We start from the raw sequence: 25,152 nt of genomic DNA on the forward strand, positions 1-25,152 counted from the left end.
AATGTGATAATCCTTGTCACTTAACATATTAACTGACACATGGAAAGTTCTCACTTTGATCCAAAGGTACCTTTTCTCCCAGAGGCCATGTGGAAACTTTATTGAGCCATAATGAGTACATTGTCGTCTATTGGTGAAAAGTGGCTAGCGTGAAAAAGGTTTCTCTTAGAGGGCAAAGGACATAGCTGTAAATTGGCTTTTTGGGGGAAATGATCGCCCTACTTAGGGACAGCGGGATGGATTATTATTCCAATGAAGACTGTGGAATTTATAAACTCCTTTGTATTCGTATTTGTAACCCGTAGTCTAAATAGAGCCAGGTCTTTTATCTAAACATAAAATAGCTTTTCTCAGTCAGCCAGGGTTGTAGGGGTTCTGGACTTTATAGTATACTACTTTGTAAAATATTCAGGTTTCTTGTTAGTTTGGTTGCTGCTTTGTTACTTACATAAGAATATATTCTCTCTTAACTGTAGTCTGAAGACCCGGAAGAAGATGCCCGGTTGAAACAGTTGCAGGCTGCGGCAGCACACTGGCAGCAGCACCAACAACATCGAGTCGGCTTCCAGTATCAGGGAATAATGCAGAAGCACACTCAGTTACAGCAGATCCTGCAACAGTACCAGCAGATTATACAGCAGCCGCCGCACATGCAGGCAAGTGCTTCCTCCGCTGCACGTGGGAAGTTGCCCCAAGTCATTTAAAGGAGTTGTTATTCCTGAGAGAGATTTAAGTATGAAGAAGGAAAGATGTTAAATACTGACAAATAGATGTTTCTAAGGAGGGCCCAGGTAGTTAGCTATCTGTCACATCACCAGGGATTTGGGAAGTATGGTTTTATGGAAATGCTCTTGGGGTGAGGCAGGTATAGTGGAGTCTTCTGGTCATGTCAGCCCAGGTGGCTGTTAGAGCACTGTTGCTGAGGATCTTAAGAGCCAGAGATTCTTACCAGGTAGCTTCAGGTTGCCTACAAATCACCACAGTGACAGACAAGCCAAAATCCATCAGAAAGATCAAAGCAACCACCATAAAAACCTAAGGAAATACACCATAAAAGATACTTGTTTTTCTTGTATCTTGAAGATACAAACTTGTGTCTGTGTGTCTATAATAATGGATCATTTCTCAAGTTCTTAAAATGATCCACGGTAATATTAAAAACCTGAAAAGGAATTATTGCTGAGATAGGTATTTGCTTTGGTGTTTAGTTGGTTTCTCCATCTCGGTGATAACTTACAGAAACGAGTCAAAGGAAGAAAGATCGTCACTGAAGAGATGTAACAAGCTTATCCTTAGTGTCCCAAAGTCTCTAGGGTTTTAATTTCCTAAGACTTCAAATGCCCTGGATTCATTAATATTTTAACTTTTGATGAATTCTCCTCTATGAATGTCTTGAATAATTGTTACCCCTTTATTCGTAGACCATGTCTGTAGACGTGCAGCTGCGGCATTATGAGATGCAGCAGCAACAGTTTCAACATCTCTACCAAGAGTGGGAGCGGGAGTTTCAGCTGTGGGAGGAGCAGCTCCATTCTTATCCTCATAAAGATCAGCTTCAGGAGTATGAGAAGCAGTGGAAAACATGGCAGGGACATATGAAAGCGACTCAGACCTATCTCCAGGAGAAAGTCAATTCATTTCAGAACATGAAGAACCAGTATATGGGGAACATGTCAATGCCACCTCCTTTTGTTCCATATTCTCAGATGCCTCCACCTCTACCAACAATGCCCCCTCCGGTATTGCCTCCATCATTGCCACCACCAGTGATGCCCCCTGCCCTGCCTGCTTCAGTGCCACCGCCTGGCATGCCCCCACCTGTGATGCCACCTTCTCTACCAACCTCCGTGCCCCCACCTGTGATGCCTCCATCCCTCTCTTCTGCAGGGCCCCCACCGGTTCTTCCCCCACCTTCCCTCTCTTCTGCAGGGCCCCCACCGGTTCTTCCCCCACCATCTCTCTCCTCAGCGGCACCTCCACCTGTCCTGCCCCTCCCACCATTGTCTTTAGCCACACCTCCTCCAGGATTACCTCCCCCTGGGGTTCCACAAGGGATACCTCCTCAGTTAGCAACGGCCCCAGTTCCACCCGCCTCCAGTTCTCAGAGTTCACAGGTTCCAGAGAAACCTAGACCAGCACTGCTTCCCACTCCTGTGTCTTTTGGTTCAGCCCCACCCTCAACCTACCATCCTCCACTGCAATCAGCTATTAGCCCATCAGAACAAGTGAATTCTAAAGCCCCTCTGAGCAAGTCTACTCTGCCATATAGTTCGTTCTCATCTGAGCAAGGACTTGGGGAGTCTTCAGCTGCTCCATCTCAGCCAATCACTGCAGTCAAGGACATGCCAGTGAGGTCAGGTGGACTGCTTCCAGATCCTCCTAGAAGCAGTTACTTGGAAGGCCCAAGAGGCCCAAGGTAGGTCTGCCTTTGTTTGGATGATTGGTTGGTTTGGCTTGGCTTTTTTGTTGATTTAGGCTGGGTAGGCCTTGGTATAAAAAGCTTTTTTTATATGATTTTTATATTCTCTTTGTACTTTTATATATATTCCTGGTTTACAATTAATAATGTTAGTGTTGTTCACTTACTCGATGTGACATAATAAAATCTAGAAATAGTAACATGCCCCATTTCTTTGATGTCACTGCTTTTATTCTATATGTAAAGATTATAATTCAGGGTGAACATCATGTTTCAGAGTAATGCTTATCAATTTTTTATTGACCTTTTAGCTATAAAAGTAATATTTATTAAATTTATTTATCTTTTTTTTTTTAATTTGACAAATAACTGAATTGGTAACTTCTCTTTGTTAGATAATATGCTAGCTGTTGGAGATAAAAATGAATAAGCCAATATTCTAGTGAAATAAAGCAACAAAATTTAGTGTAAGGGTAAATAGGACTTTTATCCATTTGCTCAGCAAATATTTATTCCTGCTCTGTGCTTATGGCAGTGAATATAATAGAACAGACAAATCCCTGCCCCCATGGAGCTTATTTCCTGTATATTTCACTTAATCTGGGAGATATTTTCCTTTTGTCTGAACCACATTTTTATTTAGAAAAGCACACAGAAAAATTAACTAGTAGTTTCTGAGTTTCTTCTTTGCTTTTTAAAAAGTGTTAAATTCATTTTTTCAAGTTTATAGAAGTGTATTCTTCTACCCAAGTTGACCTAAATGTTAATTTTCCTATAGAAAAACATTTTCAATCGTATTTTTTCCAATTGAAAATTGATAGAAATACATATTCCTTATACTAAATCTAGATAGTACAGAAAAATATTTTAAAAAGTCCCCTAATTTCACCATTTAGAAACAATAATTTAAAAACATATACATCAGAAAAATTCGATCGTACTGAGTATGTTGTCTTGTAAACGTGCTCTTTCCACTTAGTATGTTGATTAATTTTTCACCTCAGGGTCAATGTATCTACATTATCATTTTTAATTTAAACTTAATTTCAGCCTTTGGAAACAAAATATATCATTTGTTCCCCAAATTTGTAACTCTGAAAACAACATGGTGCAAAACTCCATCCAAAGTCAAAGCTATTTAGAGGCGAGGCAACTCCACCGTATAAGGTGTTGACAGTTTTCTAGGCAGTTTATTTCTTGCATTAAACCTAAATGTGTTGCTGTGACTACTACCTGTTCTAGATCTGCCACTTTGGTGCAACACATAATTAACACGAGTTCCTCCGGGTACCAGAAGCCTTGCCAGAGGCTTTACATATGTTATCTCATGGAATCTTCTCAGCAGCCTGTGAACTAGGCGGGTTCATACCCAACATTTACCCTTTACAGACTGGGACTGAGCAGTTTGAGTAATTTGTTCAGTATCACGCAACTGGGAAAGTAGAGCCTGAGTCCACACCCAGTGGGAGCAGAGTCCGGAGAGTCCCCAGAGTGAAAGCACTATTAGTTAAGCACTGTGTTTCATGCCGTGGTTCAGTGATATTCATACTGTCAGTGATTACAAGTGCATTTTGTAGTCTTGATTTAGTTGGAATGTGTAACTTTTTAATTTGTATTCTTACTTATCTCTTGGATTAAGCATTGCCTTGTAGATCTGGTGACTAATTTGCTATCAGAAAAGTATATTCTTAACACCTTGTGAAACAGATTTCCTGCTCTCTTTTTTTCTCTCATATTAATATTTTCTGTCTTGCCTACCAAATCTTGTTGTAAATTTAGCACCTATTTTAAGTTTTTTCTTGCCTTAAGGTACCTTAATAATTTCAGTGCTAGGAGGATCTTAGCAACTATCTAGTGCAGTATCTCCTCTGTAGCAACTCGTATATGTGCTGCACGTGGTGCTGTCATCCTGGGTCTTGCACCTATTTTTATTACTTCTTATTACCTGATTTATTCTTCTCCGTGATCTCATGAAGTAAACATAGACAGGAAGCTGAGATTTGGAGAGGTTATAAATGAATTGCCTCAGATGACGTAGCTAGTAAATGGTTGAGATAGAATTAGAATCCAAGGCCTTCTGATCCACATTTAAGTTCATTTTACTTCCTGTGACAAGTGGTTGATGGCCTCTGATTAAACACTGGCACTGTGATCAGGCGTACCACTATATAAGGTGTTGACAGGTTTGGGGGAAGTTTATTTATATTGAGTGAACTGAATGTGTTGCTGTCATTTCTGCCTGTTGATTCGATCTGCCTTTGTGGTGCAACACATAATGAATTACCCTGTCCCCCTACTATAGTGTGTCCCTACAGTTATTTAAACGCCACGCTCTTGTCTCCCCGATCCTGCCTCACCTGCTCTTCTCTGCTGTCACATAAACTCAGATTCTTCTTTTCTTTTCACACTAACATTGGTTCTAGCCTCCTCCTGCCACGTTGTTCATTGTCTTGTGAAGGGCCTTTGGTCAGTCTCCTTCAGAACAAACGCTTCAGACGCAGGGAGCCATAGAACCCATTACCAACTTTGCTATGAAGAACATAAATGGATAACTAAACAAATTGCTTTTGTTTGTCCTCACTCTCACAGCGTTGGCTTATGTTGAGCTTAATTAACACCCATTTGGCTTCCCTGGTCTTTTTCACATTAGCTGTTATTAAACCAGGTCTCTCTCATCCTGAACTTGTGCAGTTTTTGTTTTGTTTTGTTTTTCTCTTTTTCTAAGACTTGGTTTTTACATGTCATCTGGTTAGGTTTGGGCCAACATTCTGGCCTGCTGAAATCTTAAGAAACATTGATTACATTGCTTTTAGATGTATGTTCCGCTCCAGCTTTTTCGCCTGCAGCTTAGATAAGGATGGCTTTTTTTGTTGTTGTTTTTGAATTGGATCCTGCTCACATCTACCCTGTTTTTAAAACCTTCCCCCAGTCTAGCTTATGTCATGTCCATTTCTATTATTCTTCTGCTTTTGCTCTCTGGGCTCATATTGAGTGTAGTTTGTGACTATTTCCCAAGCATAGTTCTTTTTTCTCTTGTGTAACTAAGTAAAAAAAACATATATCAGTGGAAACTGGTGAGTGAAAGAGAATGAGGTAGAAATAATCCACACTATTAAGGAAACTTGTGAATTTTTCTTACTAGTTGAATCCAGAGTTTGCTATAAACACATAACTGATACGGTAAGCCACTCTGTTTTGCCTTGTTTTTTTTAACACAGCTGGGTAGAAAAACAAGAATGCAGAACACAGATAACTGATTTACCAATAACACACTATTGAAATAACACACGATTAAGGGGTGCCTGGGTGGCTCAGTCAGTTAAGTGTCTGGCTCTCAGTTTCGACTCAGGTCATGATCTCACGGTTTCGTGGGTTCGAGTCCCGCATCAGGCTCTGTGCTGGGAATACGGACCCTGCTTGGGATTCTCTCTCTCTCTCTCTCTCTCTCTCTCTCTCTCTCTCTCTCTCCCTCCCTCCCTCCCTCCCTCCCTCCCTCCCTCTCTCTCCCTCTCTCTCTCTCCCCCTCTCTCTCTCCCTCTCTCTCTCTCCCTCTCCCCCTCTCCCTCTCTCTCTCTCCCCCTGTCTCTCTGTCTCTCTCCGCCCCTTCCCCACTCACACTGTCTCTGTCTCTCTCATAAATAAATAAACTTAAGAGAAGTTTTAAATAACACACTGTTAAGATAGAGTTTTTGCAAAATCCAGATTTAGGCTGCTGTTTAAAAAACCTGAACGTTTCCAAAAGGCAAGTGATAGACCTGCATCATGTGTAAATATCATACTACATTGTTGAGCATCTGGAGCAGCTATTTTGAAATTGTGTGTATGTGTGTGTATTGTTGGATTCATCAAGTCTTCTAGAAGACTGCCCTGCTCCAAGAATCTATTAGGTCAGTGGATGTTGGTTTCCTAGAACCTTTTATTTTTCAATCGTAAAACTTATTTATTGAAGAGTAACATACAGAGATGTGCACAATCCTGGGTGTGCAGCTTAGTGAATTTTGACAAAGGAAACACACTCATGTTACAGTACTGAGATCAAAAAATAAAAATTACTGGTGTCTGAAAACTCCTCCTCATGCCCCTTCTGATTTTCCCTTGCCCCAAAGATAATCACTCTACTGATTTTTTATGCCATAGATTAGTTTTGCCTATTTTTGAAGTTTGTATAAATGGAATCATACTGTATATACTCGGTGGAGTCTAGCATCTTTCACTCGACATTATGTTATTGTGAGGTTTATCCATGTTTGTGTAGCTGTAGTTTGTTCATTCCCATTGCTTTACAGTATTTTGTTGTATGAATTTACCACAGTCTATCTGTTTTCATAGTGATAGTCATTTAAGTTTTTTGGTTATTATGAAGAATGCTGCTTTGTGTCTTTTGGTGTTGTATGTGTCCCTTTAGGTGCATCTGTGTGTGTGTGTGTGTGTGTGTGTGTGTGTATTTAATTTTGTTTAGAAATATACAAAGGATTGGAATTACTTGATCATGGGGTATGTGCGGCCCTGCTTTGGTAGATGTTGTCAAACAGTTTTCCAAAGTGATTGTATCCATTTATATTCTCACCAGCAGGTTTTTTGTGTTCCAGTTTTTTGGGGTTTTTTGTTTGTTTTTTGCATTCTCATCAACACTTGGTATTATTAAAATTTTAAGTTACAGTAATCTTGGTGGATGTCTAGTGGTATTGTGCTATGGCTTTAATTTGTATTTCCCTGATGACAAATGAGGTTAACTTCTTTTTCCATTTGATTATTGTTAAGTTGGATTTCCTCTTTTATGAGATGCTTATTGAAATCTTTTCCCCATTTTTCTATCGGGTTATGATTTTTTCTTACTGATTTGTAGGAGTTCCTTATGTGCACGAGATAGCATCCTGTGTCTAGATTGTCTTGACTGTTTTCTCATTGTGCAGTCCTTTTTCTTTCTTATCTTCAGTATGCCAAAAAAAGTATCACCTAGATCCAGTGGGCCATTTTTACTTTTGAAATTTTAAAGTAATTTTACAAATAATGTACAGAAGTAACAAAGGGATAGTGAAAAACTGCTTATTCAAAATTTTAATAAAAATTTTAGAAGAGCAAAACCCTGCATCAGGTAAATTTTGGCACAAAACATAAACATAAAAGATGAAATAATCCTGTCACTTATTCTTCTGGCAAAGCAGAATGGTCCAGGTTCTTGGCACAAAATATTATGTGATGACATCCTTGCAGTTTAATAACTAAGTGGATGATAGTACTACATTTCCTTTCTGTCCTTAGAAATATATTGTTCATTCATCGAATCTTGAATTTGAGAATATTCATCTAGGATACTGTCATCTGAGGACTTACAGTTGGAGATTTTACTTACGTGATCAATGTCACATCTTTATTAGAGCTTAGAGTCCTTCTGTCTCTGTGTTTATTTTTTGATTTGGACACAGCTTTCTCTCTCACTTTTCTCTGCTGTTATAGTCAGGAAATGAAAAATTTTTAATTCTCAATTGTACTCAGTGAAGCCTAAAAGTAGGCTGTAATATTTTGGGCAATACAAAGCGGGGTGAGGTGACAGCCTATTTCACTTTTGCCTCATCTTTAGGCGAGTCCATCATTCCTTCATTGTCTTTGTATTTTAATCTTCTTTAGCATAGATGGGGATAATTGATAAGTAATGATGAGTAATGATTTTGAGGGTAAGGAAATTGCAGAATGCTTTAAGATTCAGAGAAAAAGTCACTTAGGATCCCATAATGTGTCTTAGATTTATGAAAGGTTCTAATAGACCCATATAGTAATTGCAAGATAATGTAAGTTTCATTCTGTGTTTTAAGGAGTAAATTTTCTTTGTTCTTGGGGAAGCCTATGAGAGAAAAGTCACAAAGTTTCAGTCCTTATGATGGAGCTGTTTATTTTTTATTTTTTTAAAGTTTTTATTTAAATTCTAGTTAGTTAACATGCAGTATAATATTAGTCTCAGGTGTACAATGTGGTGATTCAACACTTTCATACACCACCCGGTGCTCATCACAAGTGCACTCCTTAATCCCCATCACCTATTTAACCCATTCCGCACCCACCTTCCCTCTGGTAACCATCAGCTCGTTCTATGTATTTAAGAGTCAGTTTCTTGGTTTGTCTTTCTTTTTTTCTTTTTGCTCGTCTGTTTTGTTTCTTAAATTCCACATATGAGTGAAATCATATGGTATTTGTCTTTCTCTGGCTGACTTATTTTGCTTAGCATGATACTCTGTAACTCCATCCACTTTATTGCAAATGGCAAGATTTCATTCTTTTAATAGCTGAGTGATATTCTGTTATATGGACACACACACACACTACAACTTCTTTATCCATCTATTGATGGACCTTTGGACATTTGGGCTGTCTCCATAGTTTGACTATTATTGATAATGCTGCTATAAACATTGGGGTGCATGTACCCCTTTGAATACGTATCAGTATTTTTGTATTCTTTGGGTAAATAACCTAGCAGTGCAGTTGCTGGATAGCAAAGTAGTTCTATTTTTAACTTTTTCAGGACCCACCATACAGTTTTCCACAGTGGCTGCACCAGTTTGCATTCCCACCAGTAGTGTAAGAGGGTTGCCCTTTCTCTGCATCCTCACCAACACCTGTTGTTTCTTGTGTTGTTGAGTTTAGCCTCCCTGACAGGTATGAGTATAATAGAACTATTAAAAAACAAACAAACAAACAGTTCTTGGGGCACCTGGGTGGCCCAGTTGGTTAAGCATCTGACTCTTGATTTTGGCTCAGGTCATGATTTCATGATTCGTGGGTTTGAGCCCAGCACTGGGCTCTGCACTGACAGTGCAGAGCCTGCTTGGGATTATCTGTCTTTTCCTCGCTCTCTGCCTTCCCCCCCACCTTGTGTACACGTGCGTGTGATCTCTCAAAACAAACAAACAAAACCTTAAAAAAAAAAAAAAACAGTTCTAAAACTAGGATCTGAACCCAGAGGGAACCCCAAGGGTTAATGGTGTCTTTTTTTTTTTTTTTTTTTTTTTTTGGTGAGAGAGTGTGCGTGTGTGTGTGCACATGCGAGGTGGATGGGGGAGCAGAGGGAGAGAGAGTCTTAAACAGGCTCCATGCCCAGCACCCAGCAAGGAGCCCAATGCAATGCAGGGCTCCAACTCATGACCCTGAGATCATAATTTCAGTCAGAATCAAGAGTCAGATGCTTAACGGCTTAACCAGCTGAGCACCCAGATGCCCCTGGTGTCTTTTTTTTTTTAATTTTTTTAATGTTTATTTAATTTTGAGAGAGAGAGAGAGAGAGAGCGCGCAGGGGAGAGGCAGAGAGAGAAAGAAACAGAATCTGAAGCAGAGCTTCAGCATCCGAATCTGAGCTGTCAGCACAGAGCCCAACGTGGGGCTTGAATGCACAAACCGTGCTTTCATGACCTGAGCTGAAGTCAGACGCTTAACCAACTGAGACACCCAGCCGCCCGTGGTGTCTTTTGATTAATAGAAATTCTTGATTTTAATTTAGCAGTCCAATTTACCGATCCGTTTTTCTTTTATGGTTAGTACTTTTTTGTGTCCTGTTTAAGAAATCTTTGTTTACCCCAAGGCCATAAATATATTATCCTATTTTATCTTTTGTCTCGTTTTACCTTTTATTTTTAAATCAACAATCCATATAGAATTGATTTATTTGTTAATGAGGTATGAGGTAAGGATCATGGTTTATTATTTTTCATATGGCTATCTAGTTGACCCCAGCCCATCTTTTCCTTACTACTTCGTGCTATCTTCTTCATCGTGAGTCAAATGACCATATGTATGGATTTGTTTCTAGACTCTATCATTGTACCAGTGTCATGCTGTTTTAATTACTGTAGCTTTAGGGGTGCCTGGGTGGCTGTCAGTTAGGTGTCTGACTCTTGATTTTGGCTTACAGTTCATGGGATCGAGCCCTGCATCAGGCTCTGGGCTGACAGCAGGGAGCCTGCTTGGGATTCTCTCTCCTTGGCTCCCTCTGCCCCTCCCCCACTCATGCTCCCTCTGTCTCAAAATAAACACTTTTAAAAGATTTTTAAAAAAATTACTGTAGCTTTGTAATAAATCTTGATACCTCTTAGTGTAAGTCCTCCAGTTCTGTGTTTCTAGATCAGAGGTTGGCAAACTTTTTCTGTGAATGGCCAGATGGTAAGTATTTTTAGGCTTTGCAGGCCATGTTTGGTCTCTATCACTTATTTTTCTTTCTTCCTTTTGTTTTTCACATTTAAAAATGTAAAAGATCACTCTTAACTGGATTTGGCCCTGGGGCCATGGTCTACTGACCCCTGATCTAGATTGTCTTGATTATTCTTGGCCCTCTCTGTTTCCCATGTAATGCTTAGAATCAGCTTGTCAGTTTTCAGAAACCTGCTGGAATTTTGATGAGCGTTGCATGGAATCTGTTGACCATTTTGTGGAGGAATTGACATCTTTGTAATATCTAGGCTCCTGATTGGTCATACATACTTTTTGATTGGTTTTCGGATTATAATTGTGGACCTCTTCTATTCTGTAGCTGTCTTATTTGGATTAGCAAGGGACTGTAAACAATACAATTTTACTCTGTGCTTCCATTTGCCATGGTTGTTCCTATTTATAGCAATTACTTTTTGGAGGGAGAGTTTTGACTTTAGGGTTTTAGTTATACATATTAGAAAATACTTAGAAAAATCATCTTGCAAGAAAACTAAAAGGGCAGGAATTTGACTCCAGAATTTAATATTTTGTAATTCCCATGGTCAGCTGATTTGAGTATGTTTATGTAAATACTGTGATAAGACATTTGTATTTCTGCGCATGCCTCTTAAGTTTTTATACCCACTTGGGGTCTATTTTTTATGTTAAATCGTGAAATTTTTATACATACCTCTAATGTTTTCATACCTAGCTTTAGGGTTTTTGTTTTTTAAAAGTTTATGAAATACTTAACTGTATACAAATTTTCTAAATATTTAAACACCAAATATTTGTTTTACTTTTCATCTAACCAATGGGCAATACATGTGTTTTTCTGTGATTGTATTTAGTGAATATATGCTATGTTTGTACTTTATTTCAAATGTTTTTATATGTTAAAAAGGTCATAGCATTTCATTGTATTAATGTAAACATGGCTAATTTTTGTGCATATTTTAAAATTGAGTATCTCTTAATATATTTATTCCAAAGGCTTTAAAATTCTTTTATGAATACAAAAGGTTTTGATAGTCTAACATTTTGTTACATCCTTGAACTTTGAAAATTTGAAAGTGCAGTATTGATAAATAATTGCCATTTATATGTAGTGTCGAAAGTATATTTCAGTTGGTTTTTTTCTGACCCCCAAAATAAAAATAAAATGATGACCCTTGGCTGTTGATCAGCAATTTAATCTGAAAGCAAAGTACCCTATCCTGTCATGGAAATTGCATATTATATGTGCAGGCATGAGGCTTGCAGTAGTGAGTTAATTACCTTTTACAACCATGTCACCATGTTCTCTTTTCCTTATCTGTACGTCGTCGTTTAGTGCCTCTTGCTTCCTTTATCTTTCCCTCTGGCCATTCTTTATATGTGCTCTTCTCTTTGTTCAAAGTTCCTTTCCTTCCAGTTTTTGCTTTACTAATTCCTAGTGCAGGGAGCACTTCAGTAATTATGTGTTGAAATCCTTTGGTGAGTCAGACAAAGGGGATACCTCTGTAAACAAGGCCAGCCATCATGTTCCATTTTATCAAGTTATGTTCTAAGTTTTAAGTAAATCAAATTGTTGGTTTACCTGTCTCACTCTTCCCTTGGACTATGAACTCCTTGAGTTAAGTATCCATTTATTTCCAGCACTAACATAGTACCTGACAGATGTTCAGTAACTGTTACTTATGCTGGAATGTCTCAGTTATGGATGAAATTCTCAAGGCATTCACAAATTGGTTAGGAAGGCAGTTTGTTTATATTCAAAATTTGATTATAATATTAGGTAACGAGTTGACAAGGGTTCTTACTGACTCTACCTTGTGGAGAATAGTCTCCTCTTAGCACTTCCATGAACGGATCATTGCTGAATTGAATCCAAAGCAGATGGTTTTACACAACTTTAATGATCTAAGGTGTTTTTCCAGGCACTTTGAATTAATAAATTGCACTTCAAGAAATGGAATGAAACCCTCACAAGCCCTGAAACAGTATCATATATAGCTAAATAAGTAAATAAGTGGTCTCCCTCTTTAGTATCGTGGTGTGTCCTCTGATAAGTCTCTAGTCAGCTCCTGTCCCTGTGCCCAACAGTAGCTGTGCCAAGCCTTCACTGCTGTGCAGAGACCATCTGGACTCTTGTCTCCACAAACATTTTTCTTTCCCTTTATATCTTTAATTTAGATTCCTGCCTCCCAGAGGAAATCAAGATTTTCAGGCCCAGTGAAACTCACTTCCCACCCTTGTGTTTACCTTACCTTATTATTCTCATCTTTCTTCTTCTAGTCTCAGAAGAAGCTCTTCTTTCTCCCAGTTAGGGCTAATCTCTCTGTGTCACTTAAATTCATTTTACATTTTTATCAAAGTTGTACATACATAGTTTTCAGAAATCAAGAAAAACAGGCAGCCACTGCCCCAAGCCACCCTAGATGTGTTTTCTAATGACATCTTTTCATTCTTTAGCTGTTTCTTTTGGTAGTTACCTTCCTATCACTAAAAAATATGCTGCTGCTTTCTTGAACTTCCACATTTTAAACGTTACATATTTACTCCCAGTTCTAACAGATTTGCTTCTTCCACTACTCTAACCCCGTATGTCTAATACGTGTCACTGTTTTTAGATAAGCAAACAATGTCCACTGTAGAGATAAGCAGTGTGTTATAATTATATTTCCTTTAGTGTAATGACTTTTCTAGAATTTCCAATTGTCTTCTTGAAAAATCTTTAAAATAATTCTCCAACCCTACTCCCAAAAGCACCATCTCTTTTTCTCTTGAGGTGATCTCTCTCCCATATTTATGCATCTTCTTGCTTTTCACCTGGCTGGGTTGGCTGCTTGGTTGCTTTCAAGATCTGCCATATGGCTGTTACTCCAGCATTTCCCTTGATTACCCTCCTGGATTGGATTCACTGTTTACTGAATGTCATGGCTTCCTGTTTGTGGTTTAGTGCCTCTTTTTGCCAGAGTGCATGCTCAGGTAACTTAGTAAGAAATTGTGGTTTGGAGTCAAATTGTCTGAGTCTTGTGTGTCTGAAATGTTTTTTGTTTTTTTGTTTTTTTTTTTTAATTTTTTTTTTAATGTTTATTTATTTTTGAGACAGAGAGAGACAGAGCATGAACAGCGGAGGGTCAGAGAGAGAGGGAGACACAGAATCGGAAGCAGGCTCCAGGCTCTGAGCCGTCAGCACAGAGCCCGACGCGGGGCTCGAACTCACAGACCGTGAGATCATGACCTGAGCCGAAGTCAGACGCTTAACCGACTGAGCCACCCAGGCGCCCCTGAAATGTTTTTATTCTAACCTCACACTTGATTATAATTTGGGTATAGAATTTAAAGTCAAGCATTTAAAATGTTTTAATTTATTTAAACTAAAAACAAAATTAGTTCACCCATTTCTCCTATGCCCACCCCTGCCTCTGGCAACCACCAATCTGTTCTTTGTATCTATGAGTTTGGCTTTTATCTGTCTATCTATCTATCTATCTATCTATTTTTAGATTCCACGTATAAGAGAAATCAGTATTTGTCTGACTTATTTCACTTAGCATAGTACCCTTGAGGTTTATCCATATTGTCATAAGTGGCAAGATTTCATTCTTTTTTGTGGCTGAATAATATTCGTGTGTTTGTGTGTCTGTGTTACACATACATACATATGTATACACACACCACAGTTTTTTTATCCATTCTTCCATTGATGGACCCTTAGGTTGTTGCCATATTTTGGCTATTGTAACTCATGTGCAGTGAACATGGGATGCATATATCTCTTCAAGTTAGTTTTCTTGTTTTCTTCAGATAAATATCCAGAGGCGTAATTGATGGATCATCTGAGGGTTCTACTTTTACTTTTTTGAGGAGCCTTCATACTGCTTTCCATGTGGCTGCACCTGTTTACATTCCCCTCAACAATATACAAGGTTTCTTTTTTCCATATCCTTGCCAACACTTATTATTTCTAACCTTTTTGAAAACAGCCATTCTCACAGGTGTGGGGTGATATTGTGGTTCTGATCTGTATTTCTTGGCTGATGAGCGATGATGAGTATCTTTTCATGGGTCTCTTGACCATTTGTACATTGTCTTTGGGAAAATGTCTATTCAGGTCCTCTGCCCGTTTTAAAATCAGATTATTTGTATTTTTGCTAGAGTTATAGGAGTTCTTTATATATTTTGATCAGTAGCCCCTTATCAGTTACAAGATTTGCAAGTGTTTTCTCCCATTCAGTAGGTTGCCTTTTCGTTTTGTTGATGGTTTTCTTTGCTGTGCAGAAGCTTTATAGTTTGATGTCATCCCACCTGTTTATTTTTGCTTTTATTCTCCTTGCTTTTGATATCAGATTCAAAAAACCATTGCCAGGGCCTGTATCAAGGAGCTTACACCTATGGTGTTTTTCTAGGTTTTGTCCTAGGAGTTTCATGGTTTCAGGCCTTACTTTCAAGTCTTTAGTCCATTTTGAGTTAATTTTTGTGTACAGTGTGAGATAACACTGTAGTTGCATTCTTTTCTACATGACTCTTCACTTTTCCGAGTATCATTTATTGAAAAAACTGTCCTTTCTCCATTTTATATTCTCGGCTCCTTTTCATAAATTAATTGACCATATACACATGGGTTTATTTGGGGGCGCTCTGTTCTGTTCCATTGATCTATGTGTCTGTCTGTATGCCAGTACCATACTGTTTAATACCATTTATGTACTATATAGTAAAGTTGAACATAATTATTCCTCAAAAGTTTAGGATCACCATTCTATTTTCTTCTGCCAGTCAATATAGGTGCTATACTGTTCTGATTCTCTTCCTTTTTAGATGATGTCTCCCTATTGCTAGAAACTTTATTCCCCCCCGGTATTCTAAAATTTCACAGTGGTTTTTTTTGTTTGTTTAGTTTTAATAGTTATACTGATTATTTACTAAACTAGACCTTTTCTGTCTGAAAATTAGAGTCTTTTAACTCTTAAATCTTTCTATTTCTTCATTAATTTTATTTTTCTTGTTTTCTGTTTTTCTGGAACTCCTCATTAGTAGGTTTTTGGACCTGCAGGATTGATTATATTTGTCTCTTTTTCATTTGATTGTACTTTCTGAGATACTTCTAATCTTTTTATTGCATTTTATTTGGAGAATTTTTAAATTTTTGTGCAGTTTTCTTGGTTCTGATCAAGTTTTATTCTTGATTTATGTTTACAGTATCTCATTATGAATCTTTCTGAGGATATCATTTGAGGGTTTTTTAAAAGTTATCTTCTGTCTTTTGCATTATCTCTGTTTTTTCTCCAGATTTATGACCCGTTTACCTTTGGTCTCTTCCTTCCATTTTGGAGACATTCCTCAAGTTTCTAGTGATCCTTGGTTGTCCATTTATATTTAAGAGCGGGGGACACTGACAAGCTAATTGGAAGCTCTGTGTGCATATGAGGCGCTCATCAACTGTTGATGCGCCCAGTCAACAGATTCAGGCCTTGCTTATGTGGTAGGGCAGAGAACTGCCAATGTTAGAGGACCCTCGGATTCAAGAATATAGGGACATTCATCCCAGAGAAAGTCTAGTTGATGGTTCTGAATATAGATTTTAATTTACACATTTTTAGCCCCAAGTCTTACCCCTGTCCTTCCCCAGCACCTCTGGTATCTGAGAATTCTGACTCTCCCTGGGTTTCTGTGGGCAGACCAGCCCCGTTTTGATTGTATCTCCTTCTACCAGCATTCTAAACTCCAGCTTCTTCTTGCATATGTTACCACTCATGTTTGCCCTTTGTCTTCCAGAATTTAAAAACCATTTGCTGGCGGTCCCCTTTCTGTTTATAGTCAATTTATGTATATTGACATTCCTTGTGATGACTCTGTGTGGTGTCAACTTGGCTAGGCTATAGTACCTTTCATAGAGTTCCCTTATGTGTTTCTGATTAGGGTGGGTCACAAAGAGATTTTTTCATCTGATGTGAAATATTTATCCCTGAACAACTAAAAAAAAAAAAGATTCTTACCTGTTTCCCAGAAAAGGATATATAGTCCCTTTCATCTTTTTGTCTTTGGGAAAATCTTCATTCTTCTCCTAGCTGGTTCACATTCTCTCTTTGATACTCTGTAATTGAAATTTTGAGATATAGGGGCACCTGGGTGGCTCAGTTGCTTAAGCATCCACCTTTGGCTCAAGTCATGGTCTTGCAGTTTGTGAGTTCGAGCCCCTCATCAGGCTCTGTACTGACAACTTGGAGCCTGGAGCCTGCTTCACACTGTGTCTCCCTCTCTCTCTCTCTGCCCCTCCCCTGTTTGTGCGCTGCACCTCTCTCTCTCTCTCTTTCTCTCTCTCTCTCTCTCAAAAATAAACATTAAAAAAAATTAAATTCTGAGATATAAAATTAACTATTATTAATACATCTAATGTTAGAAGATGACAAAGAATGATCAACCAAGGACATTTAACTAATACATGTGTATGTATTTAAACATATAGTATCAAATTAAGGAAGAAATACTCGTAACAATTACAGTCCTGCTTTCTGCAACTGATCATGTAACCATAGTTGGTATTTATAACTATATTCTTCCACTACACATTTCATAGTCCCTTTGTTCTCAGCATGCATTTCAGTTGGTTCTCGTTTTTTGCCTAGTGGAGTGACCCAAACCTTCATTCTTGAAAGGTCTGGGCTCTTGGCAGTCCTGCCTGGATTGAGTTATTGTAGTTTTCTATTGACTTTGATCACAGGACATGCAAGGGCTAAGAGGTGTTCTAGAGGCTCTCCATTCCAGACATTTTCCTCCGTACCCTCATTGTGTCCTAGTGACCCAATATCCCCTTGCAACTCAGGACCAATCACTACCAGCCAATGTAGTTACTTCTTTCTTGGCCTGTTTATTCAGAACCCAAGTAGCCAGGTGGCAGTCTCCAGTTGAATTTAATGGAGTTACTGTGGTGTTTCCTGATGGAAGCATTCTTCCTTTGAAACTAAGACTTCCAGACCAGCAAAAAGCCTAATGTCAACAGGGATAGGAAATAAATATTCTCCTGAAACTGAATTTAGCATTCTCCATTGATTTCCCAAACAAATGAAAGAAAAACTCTCTGTTTCTCATTAAAAACATGAAAGGCATCATCATCCATTTAGTCGCCTAAGCCAGGAAACTTGGAATTGTCCTAAATTTTTCCCTTTCTATTATCATTTTAATTTCACTTGTTAGAAAGTCCTATCCATTTTACCTTTCTTCACATCTTTCACTTTTATCTCCTTCTCTACATCCTCATATCAGTCACTGCCTTAGAACAGGCTTCACTTTAACTTACTCAAATTGTAGAAACAACCTACGGTAAACTTCTCCTACCTATCTGCTACTTTTCTGCTAGAGGAATCTTTTAAAAATCAGACCATCGATAGTGGCTCTAAGTCTCATTAGGTAATTCCTAACTTCTTACCCAGCCGAATTAATTCATTGGTGGTAACAGAGATCCGAAGTCCTACGCTTTAATAAGTTAAAGGCTTATTCTCTTTTAGCACTTATGTGATGACTCTACAGTGTCAAGAATCCAAGTTCCTTCTGATTTGTTACTTCTCATCCCCTAGTATATTGCCCTTATCTACATGGTCCAGGATGCTTCACCACCATGTCAGAGCCAGAATGAAAAGGAGATGGTGAAGAGGAGGATGTGCTCTTCCCTTTGAGGCTATGACCCGGAAGAAGCTGTCGGTCATTTTCACTCTCAGCCCAGCCAGAACATGTCTACAAGTTTTAGCTACAGGAGAGTTTGGGAAAGAGAATCTTTAGTCTCGCTAGCTTTGTGTCCAGCTAAGAATGAAGAAGCTCAGATACTTTAGGAAAAGGGGGAATGCAATTAGAGGAGCACCAGTAGTCCCTGCCACACAGAGTGTACAAAGTCTTCTGGAGCTCGATTCTTGCCTACTCTTTACCTTATCTCTTTGTTCCCTACCTTTCCACTCCTTTCCCAGCTTTCCTACTCTCTTTGCTTGAGCCATGTTTGCACTTCCAGACGTGCTTTGCTGGTGTGTGTTTCTCTGCCTTTCCTCATAATGCTTCCTTAGATGTCCTTGCCACCCATTTCCCTTATCTCCAATACACCCTGTTAGCCTGGCCTCAGAGAATTTGTCTTTCAAGACTTAATTTAAGCATCATCTATTATATAAAGCCTCTATTGGACAGCACCCCCTCCCCCCTTACCCTGGTAGAATTGACCATCCGCTCCTCTGTTGCCCTTGTTGTATGCAGATAGACTTCTGTCATTGCACCTTTGGGCATTTATTTATACTTAGATTCTCTTTCTCCTTGATTGTAAACCCTTTGAGGCACAGATGACGTTTTATTTGTATATCCCCTAGATGTAGTATAGCTAGACAGACAAGGAATGTCTAAATATTTTCTGAATGGGCGAGTGGGTCCGTAGCAAATTGTCAGGGCACTGTCCAGACTTTAAAATATTAGGGCACATTCTTAAGATATAGCTGGCTACTGGCTTTTTGAATTTTTGTCCAGTAGTCCAGGTGATAATGTTAGCTCCAACAATATTTATAATCATCCTATATTATCTCGTTAGTTGTTTCCTACTAAGATTTTAGTTATATTTTAATTCTGAAAATACTCTCAGAGTTAGCCGTGGCACTTTTTCCCCCATTTAAGATGAGTGGGCTTTTCTGTCTACTAAGTCACAATACTTATGATTGCTTTTTAACAATTTAGTGTATCAGTGACTTGCTGCAGGAGTTGTTTTGGAGTGGATGATAATAATACTGACATGATTTCCAAAGCCTGTCCTAAGACCTTCTGAGCACTGCCACTTTAGCATACCGATTCTAAGATAGATACCTCAGGATTTATTTAATGACTGAAAGAGTCATTTTTGTAAACAGATTCTAAGGCAAGATTGCCTTAAATATTCTTACATGGAGAATTTTTTTTTTTCTGCTTTACTGTCTTGAGTAATATCTTTTGTTTTACTTGTAGATTTGATGGTCCTCGAAGATTTGAGGATTTAGGGTCAAGGTGTGAAGGACCGAGACCCAAAGGGCCTCGTTTTGAAGGAAATCGCCCCGATGGGCCAAGACCCAGATATGAAGGTCACCCAACAGAGGGCACTAAAAGCAAATGGGGAATGATTCCCCGGGGGCCAGCATCTCAGTTTTATATTACCCCCAATACATCCCTCAGTCCTCGACAGAGTGGACCACAGTGGAAAGGCCCCAAGCCAGCTTTTGGACAGCAACATCAGCAGCAACCTAAGTCACAAGCAGAACCTCTTTCAGGAAACAAAGAACCATTAGCAGACACCAATAGTAACCAGCAGAAGAATTTTAAAATGCAGTCAGCTACATTTTCCATTGCTGCAGATATAAAGGATGCCAAGGCGGCTCAGTCAAATGAGAATCTAAGCGACTCTCAACAAGAGCCACCTAAAAGCGAAGTCTCGGAAGGGCCCATAGAGCCTTCTAATTGGGACCAGAATTCTCAAAGTATGGAGACTCAAATGGACAAAGCCCAAGCTGTTACTCAGCCTGTACCCCTTGCAAATAAACCTGTACCTACTCAATCTACTTTTCCCTCAAAACCAGGGGGGATGGAGGGAGGAGCAGCAGTGACAACATCATCATCATTAACTGCAGATAATGATTTTAAGCCTTTGGGTATTGGTCTGCCCCATTCAGAAAACAACCAAGATAAAGGGCTGCCTCGGCCAGATAACAGAGATACTAGGTTAGAAGGCAATCGAGGCAGCAGCTCATCTTACAGAGGTCCTGGGCAAAGCAGAATGGAAGACACACGGGATAAAGGACTAGTAAATAGAGGTCGAGGTCAGGCAATCAGCCGTGGCCCAGGGTTGGTCAAGCAAGAAGACTTTCGTGATAAGATGATGGGTAGACGAGAAGACAGTCGAGAGAAGATGAGCAGAGGAGAAGGCAGCCGGGACAGAGGGTTGGTGAGGCCAGGAGGCAGTCGGGAGAAAATGCCAGGTGGTCTGCAAGGCAGCCAGGACCGGGGTAGAGCTGGCAGCCGAGAAAGGGGACTACCTCGGAGGGCTGGCAGTCAGGAGAGAGGACCTCCACGAAGGGCTGGGAGTAGGGAAAGAGTACCACCACGAAGAGCTGGGAGTAGGGAGAGGGGACCACCTCGAGGGCCTGGCAGTAGGGAAAGGGGACTGGGAAGACCAGATTTTGGTCGTGACAGAGGTCCATTTAGACCAGAACCAGGAGATGGTGGGGAAAAAATGTATCCATATCACCGAGATGAGCCTCCTAGAGCTCCATGGAATCATGGAGAAGAGAGAGGGCATGAAGAGTTCCCATTAGATGGTAGAAATGCTCCAATGGAACGAGAAAGACTTGATGATTGGGATAGAGAGAGATACTGGAGAGAATGCGAACGTGACTATCAAGATGATACACTAGACCCATATAACAGAGAGGACAGGTTCTCAGCACCACCATCTCGATCTCATGATGGAGATAGACGAGGCCCTTGGTGGGATGATTGGGAGAGAGATCAGGATATGGATGAGGACTACAACAGGGAAATGGACAGGGACTTGGACAGGGATGTGGATCGGATTGGAAGACCCATGGATATGTATGATAGAAATTTGGATAATGAGTGGGACAGAGATTATGGGAGACCACTGGATGAACAAGAATCACAGTTTCGTGAACGGGATATTCCATCTCTTCCACCTTTACCACCCCTCCCACCTCTTCCACCTTTGGATAGATATCGGGATGATAGATGGAGAGAAGAAAGAAATCGAGACCATGGGTATGATCGAGATTTTCGTGATAGGGGTGAGTTGAGGATCCGAGAGTATCCAGAAAGAGGAGATACATGGCGGGAAAAGCGAGATTATATCCCTGACAGAATGGACTGGGAAAGAGAACGGTTGTCAGACAGATGGTACCCATCTGATGTGGATAGACATTCCCCCATGGCGGAACATATGCCCTCCTCACATCATTCTTCTGAAATGATGGGGTCGGATACAAACTTAGACTCTGACCAAGGCCTTGGAGGGGTAATGGTTCTCAGTCAGAGGCAGCACGAAATCATTTTGAAAGCTGCACAAGAACTGAAAATGCTTCGGTAAGTTGACTACTTAAGATTTTCTTTTAGTCAAAACCGCATTCAGACTGCTCTTTTTTAAAGTGATGCGATGTATGTGAATGGAATCGTTTTGCTTCAAGTTCTTGTAAATTTTAATTTATATTTCTGGCCATTCAGTGCTGCTTTAGGGTTAGGAAATGTATTTTGGAACTGTGTTAATTGTAAGCTTATGTCCTGAAATGTGAAAGTTTGATAGCCATTCTTGGCTTTTATAGATGTGTTGCTGACATATCATGCCTGTACATGTTTCAGTGTCAAACTTCAACTCTCCAGTGCTCTGGATTTCACAGAGCTCATATGTAACATCCTTTTTTTTCCCCAGGAGGCATTTTGTTCTTTGGTATTAGATCTTAAAGACTTCATATTCACTTATCTTTGATAAGACTTTGGAAAGTGCTGTAAGGTTTTTCCTCTGTTGAAGCTCAGAATGGTTTACCTGAAAGCGTCCTCAGATTTGGCTAACTGCTGATACTTTCTTTCTGGGGTGTTTTATCTTTTCCTTATAACTAAAAGCAGATATCTCTACTTGAGGATGTTACTTATTTCTACATAATCAAATATTTTCTTTGTGAAATGGAGAATAAAATTTGGATTTCTTGATTTAAAATCACCTATGTATAAGTATCTAATGCTTCCCAGGGAGTAACAATTAAAAAAAAAAAAAAAGAAGAAGAAGAAGAAGAAACATTGCATGCTTACTGTGTGCCAGGAACTGTACTGAATACTGAATACTTTGTGTATGTTCATTCAATCCCTAAACCAACTATGTCCTGAGATAAGAATTTAGCAGTCATTGATAGATTGTAAGCTTTTTGAGTAAGTTCTTAGGAATGAGCAATGTTTTGAGAAAATAAATTAATGGTTAGGTTTTGACATACTCCAGTGTATTGTGTTTCCTTCATTTTTCAATTCTGGTCTATGTGGATTGTACCGATTGAAACTATAACTGAAGCTTTATGACTAGAAAAGTACAATGAGGAAAAATCCCTGTAGGTAAAGATGGAAGATCCGGTGCCTCAGGCAACACAACAGATTTCTGTCTATAGAAGATATGCTCTGAGAGATTTTACTTTTCCAGATTACTCATGAAGAAGATGTGGAAAGCATGATAGAGAGCGTTTAGTTACCACACCATTCACTTTCAAATTACAGACGCCTTTAACTTAACACCCACCATGTGCTGGGCACTGTGCTAATAATTTAGCCTACATTGTCTCAGTCTTCCGGTCTCAGATCCTTTTATCTCAAAGGCCTGCAATGATAAGTAGACATACCCTACTTCACAGATGACACTAAAGCTCAGAGAGGTTAAGTCCACTTGGCTAATCAGTGGCAAACGCAGAATTTGAACCCAGTCTGTCCAGCTCTAAAATCTGTTCTGTTTATGGAGAACACCAAGCTGGTTAGTGTTCCCAAACTGCCAAGTTTTCTTTCCTTTTCTTTTTAAAATTTCCTTTTCATCGTTATTACTTTGTATAGAAAACCTTTTGATAAAAGGTGCTTCTTCTTCATCATCCTTTTTTTAAGCTCTTTCTAGGCAACATAAGCATAACTAAAATATATGAAGTGATGGATAAGAATTGTCATAGTTGAATACAAGTAAGCTATGTTGTATTGGTGTGAAGTCATTTACATGAGGTAGAAAATAAACTTTTTTGACCCTTAGTTTGTGTCCATTTGGGGCACTACATCCAGTGTAGGAAGAAAATTGTAAAAAGTCTAAAGAGGTTGTAGTAGATGTACACCTGTTTATGGTGGGCATTGTAAGGAAAACTCAAAAAAAAAAAAAAAAAAAAAAAAGAAGGAAGGAATTGGACCAGAGAATTCAAGAAAAGCATGAAGAGTTCCATGAATCCTTTTTAGGAATATGAAGTGTTGTTTTTAAAGGTATAGACTGACATTAGCTCTCACTGGGCCATAAACTAAAGTGCCCACAAGAACCAGACAGGTAACTATAATGAGTGAAAGTGCGCCAGGGTAACTCTACCGAGTGTGGTGAGGACTATAGCAACCCGCTTCATCTGAAGTGGACGGCCATTACTCCAGTCAGCTGATTGTTGGCATGTGGGGACATAGACCCATTGTTACCAAATCTCTTTACAATTTGAATTTATATGTGAAATATTTTGCTTCGTAAATAACGGCAGCTAATTCAGATTTTAAAAACTGATGGGAAAGCCAATTAAAAAAAAAAACAAACAAGAAACTTTGTAGGCCATATTTGACCACCAGTTTGCAACCTCTCATCTAGCGAGAGAGTATTGAACAAGGAAAATAGTGAGAGAACTTTTTGTTCAATGAAAGAAAAAGGTGACCAGTAGATGCTATTTTAGAATAGACTAATGAGGCAGGTTGTGGAACCTGTCCTTGAATAGGTTTAGTAATTTATAGTCATTTATAGGTTGTAGAAGACTAGTCAGTTAGCTACATAAAGGCAAGAGAGTGTTACCCTGGAGATGCCCTGGGGGCACCATAGAGGGTTTTGGAACAGGGTTCTTAAGGTCTCTTTGTCTTTGATATCAGTTGTAGTCACTGGGTCTGGAGTAAACATGCCTTAATGTACAATGGCAATTTTATTTGTTCACAGGGAACAGAAAGAACAGCTTCAGAAGATGAAAGACTTTGGGTCTGAGCCACAGATGCCTGACCATCTGCCACCCCAGGACTCGAGGTTGCAGAATGCATCTTCAAGGCCTGGAATGTACCCGGTATGGAAAAACGTGTGCTCGGGAAATGAAATGATTCCTACTTTGTATGTTTGTATGTTGTTTGATTTTTTTCCCATTGTAATAGGTATAAATTTCCTCTATAAAAAATGTAAATTTGCGGTGCCTGGGTGGCTCAGTCAGTTAAGTGTCCGACTTCAGCTTGGGTCAGGATTTCATGGTCAGTGAGTTCGAGCCGCATGTCAGGCTCTGTGCTGACAGCTCAGAGCCTGGAGCCTGCTTTGGATTCTGTGTCTCCCTCTCTGCCGCGCCCCCCCACCCCCCGCCCCACTCATACTCTGTCTCTCTGTGTCTCTCAAAAATGAATAAACGTTAAAAAAAATTTTTTTAATGTAAATTTGGGAAAAGTAAAAAGCTAATGGTAATTGGCCTTTGAAAATCTTTTAAATGTGGTCAAAAGTGTGACAGCCACTTTTTCCCCCTAGGTTTTGATAAATACACCAAGCACACCTGAGCTACATGGCTTCATGTTCACACAAGTGTAGAATTTTCCTAATAATCTCTTTTGTTGAAATGGTCCTGTTTTTTATCTGGGCAGTGCAGAGGCCCCTTATGAGCCCGCCTCCTTTGAGCCTCAGTGTCTCCCCACTGCCTTGGGCTACTGGTTCCTCAGCTAGGGAAGGGATCAAACATCATGATCTAGTTCAGGCAGTAGAGTTCTGTGAAAGGTTTGTGTGATCAGGTTCTCCCTTTGTTTTGTGTTCATTGTTGTTGTTGTTTGTTATTTTACCT

The 25,152-nt window shown here is 39.4% G+C and overlaps 1 protein-coding gene across 3 annotated transcripts in view; it reads left to right on the forward strand.

Annotated features, from left to right (window-relative positions):
- Nucleotides 1-25,152, forward strand: part of YLPM1 (YLP motif containing 1) — a 74,980-nt gene that overhangs the window by 10,795 nt on the left and 39,033 nt on the right. For all 3 annotated transcript variants that reach the window (XM_042990131.1, XM_042990133.1, XM_042990132.1), the window contains exons 3-6: nt 477-656; nt 1,422-2,416; nt 19,553-21,673; nt 24,282-24,402. In XM_042990131.1, the coding sequence (XP_042846065.1) occupies nt 477-656; nt 1,422-2,416; nt 19,553-21,673; nt 24,282-24,402 (3,417 nt within the window). The remainder of the gene's footprint in view (nt 1-476; nt 657-1,421; nt 2,417-19,552; nt 21,674-24,281; nt 24,403-25,152) is intronic.

Source organism: Panthera tigris, chromosome B3 (assembly GCF_018350195.1).
Source record: "Panthera tigris isolate Pti1 chromosome B3, P.tigris_Pti1_mat1.1, whole genome shotgun sequence".
Lineage (NCBI taxonomy): Eukaryota > Metazoa > Chordata > Mammalia > Carnivora > Felidae > Panthera > Panthera tigris.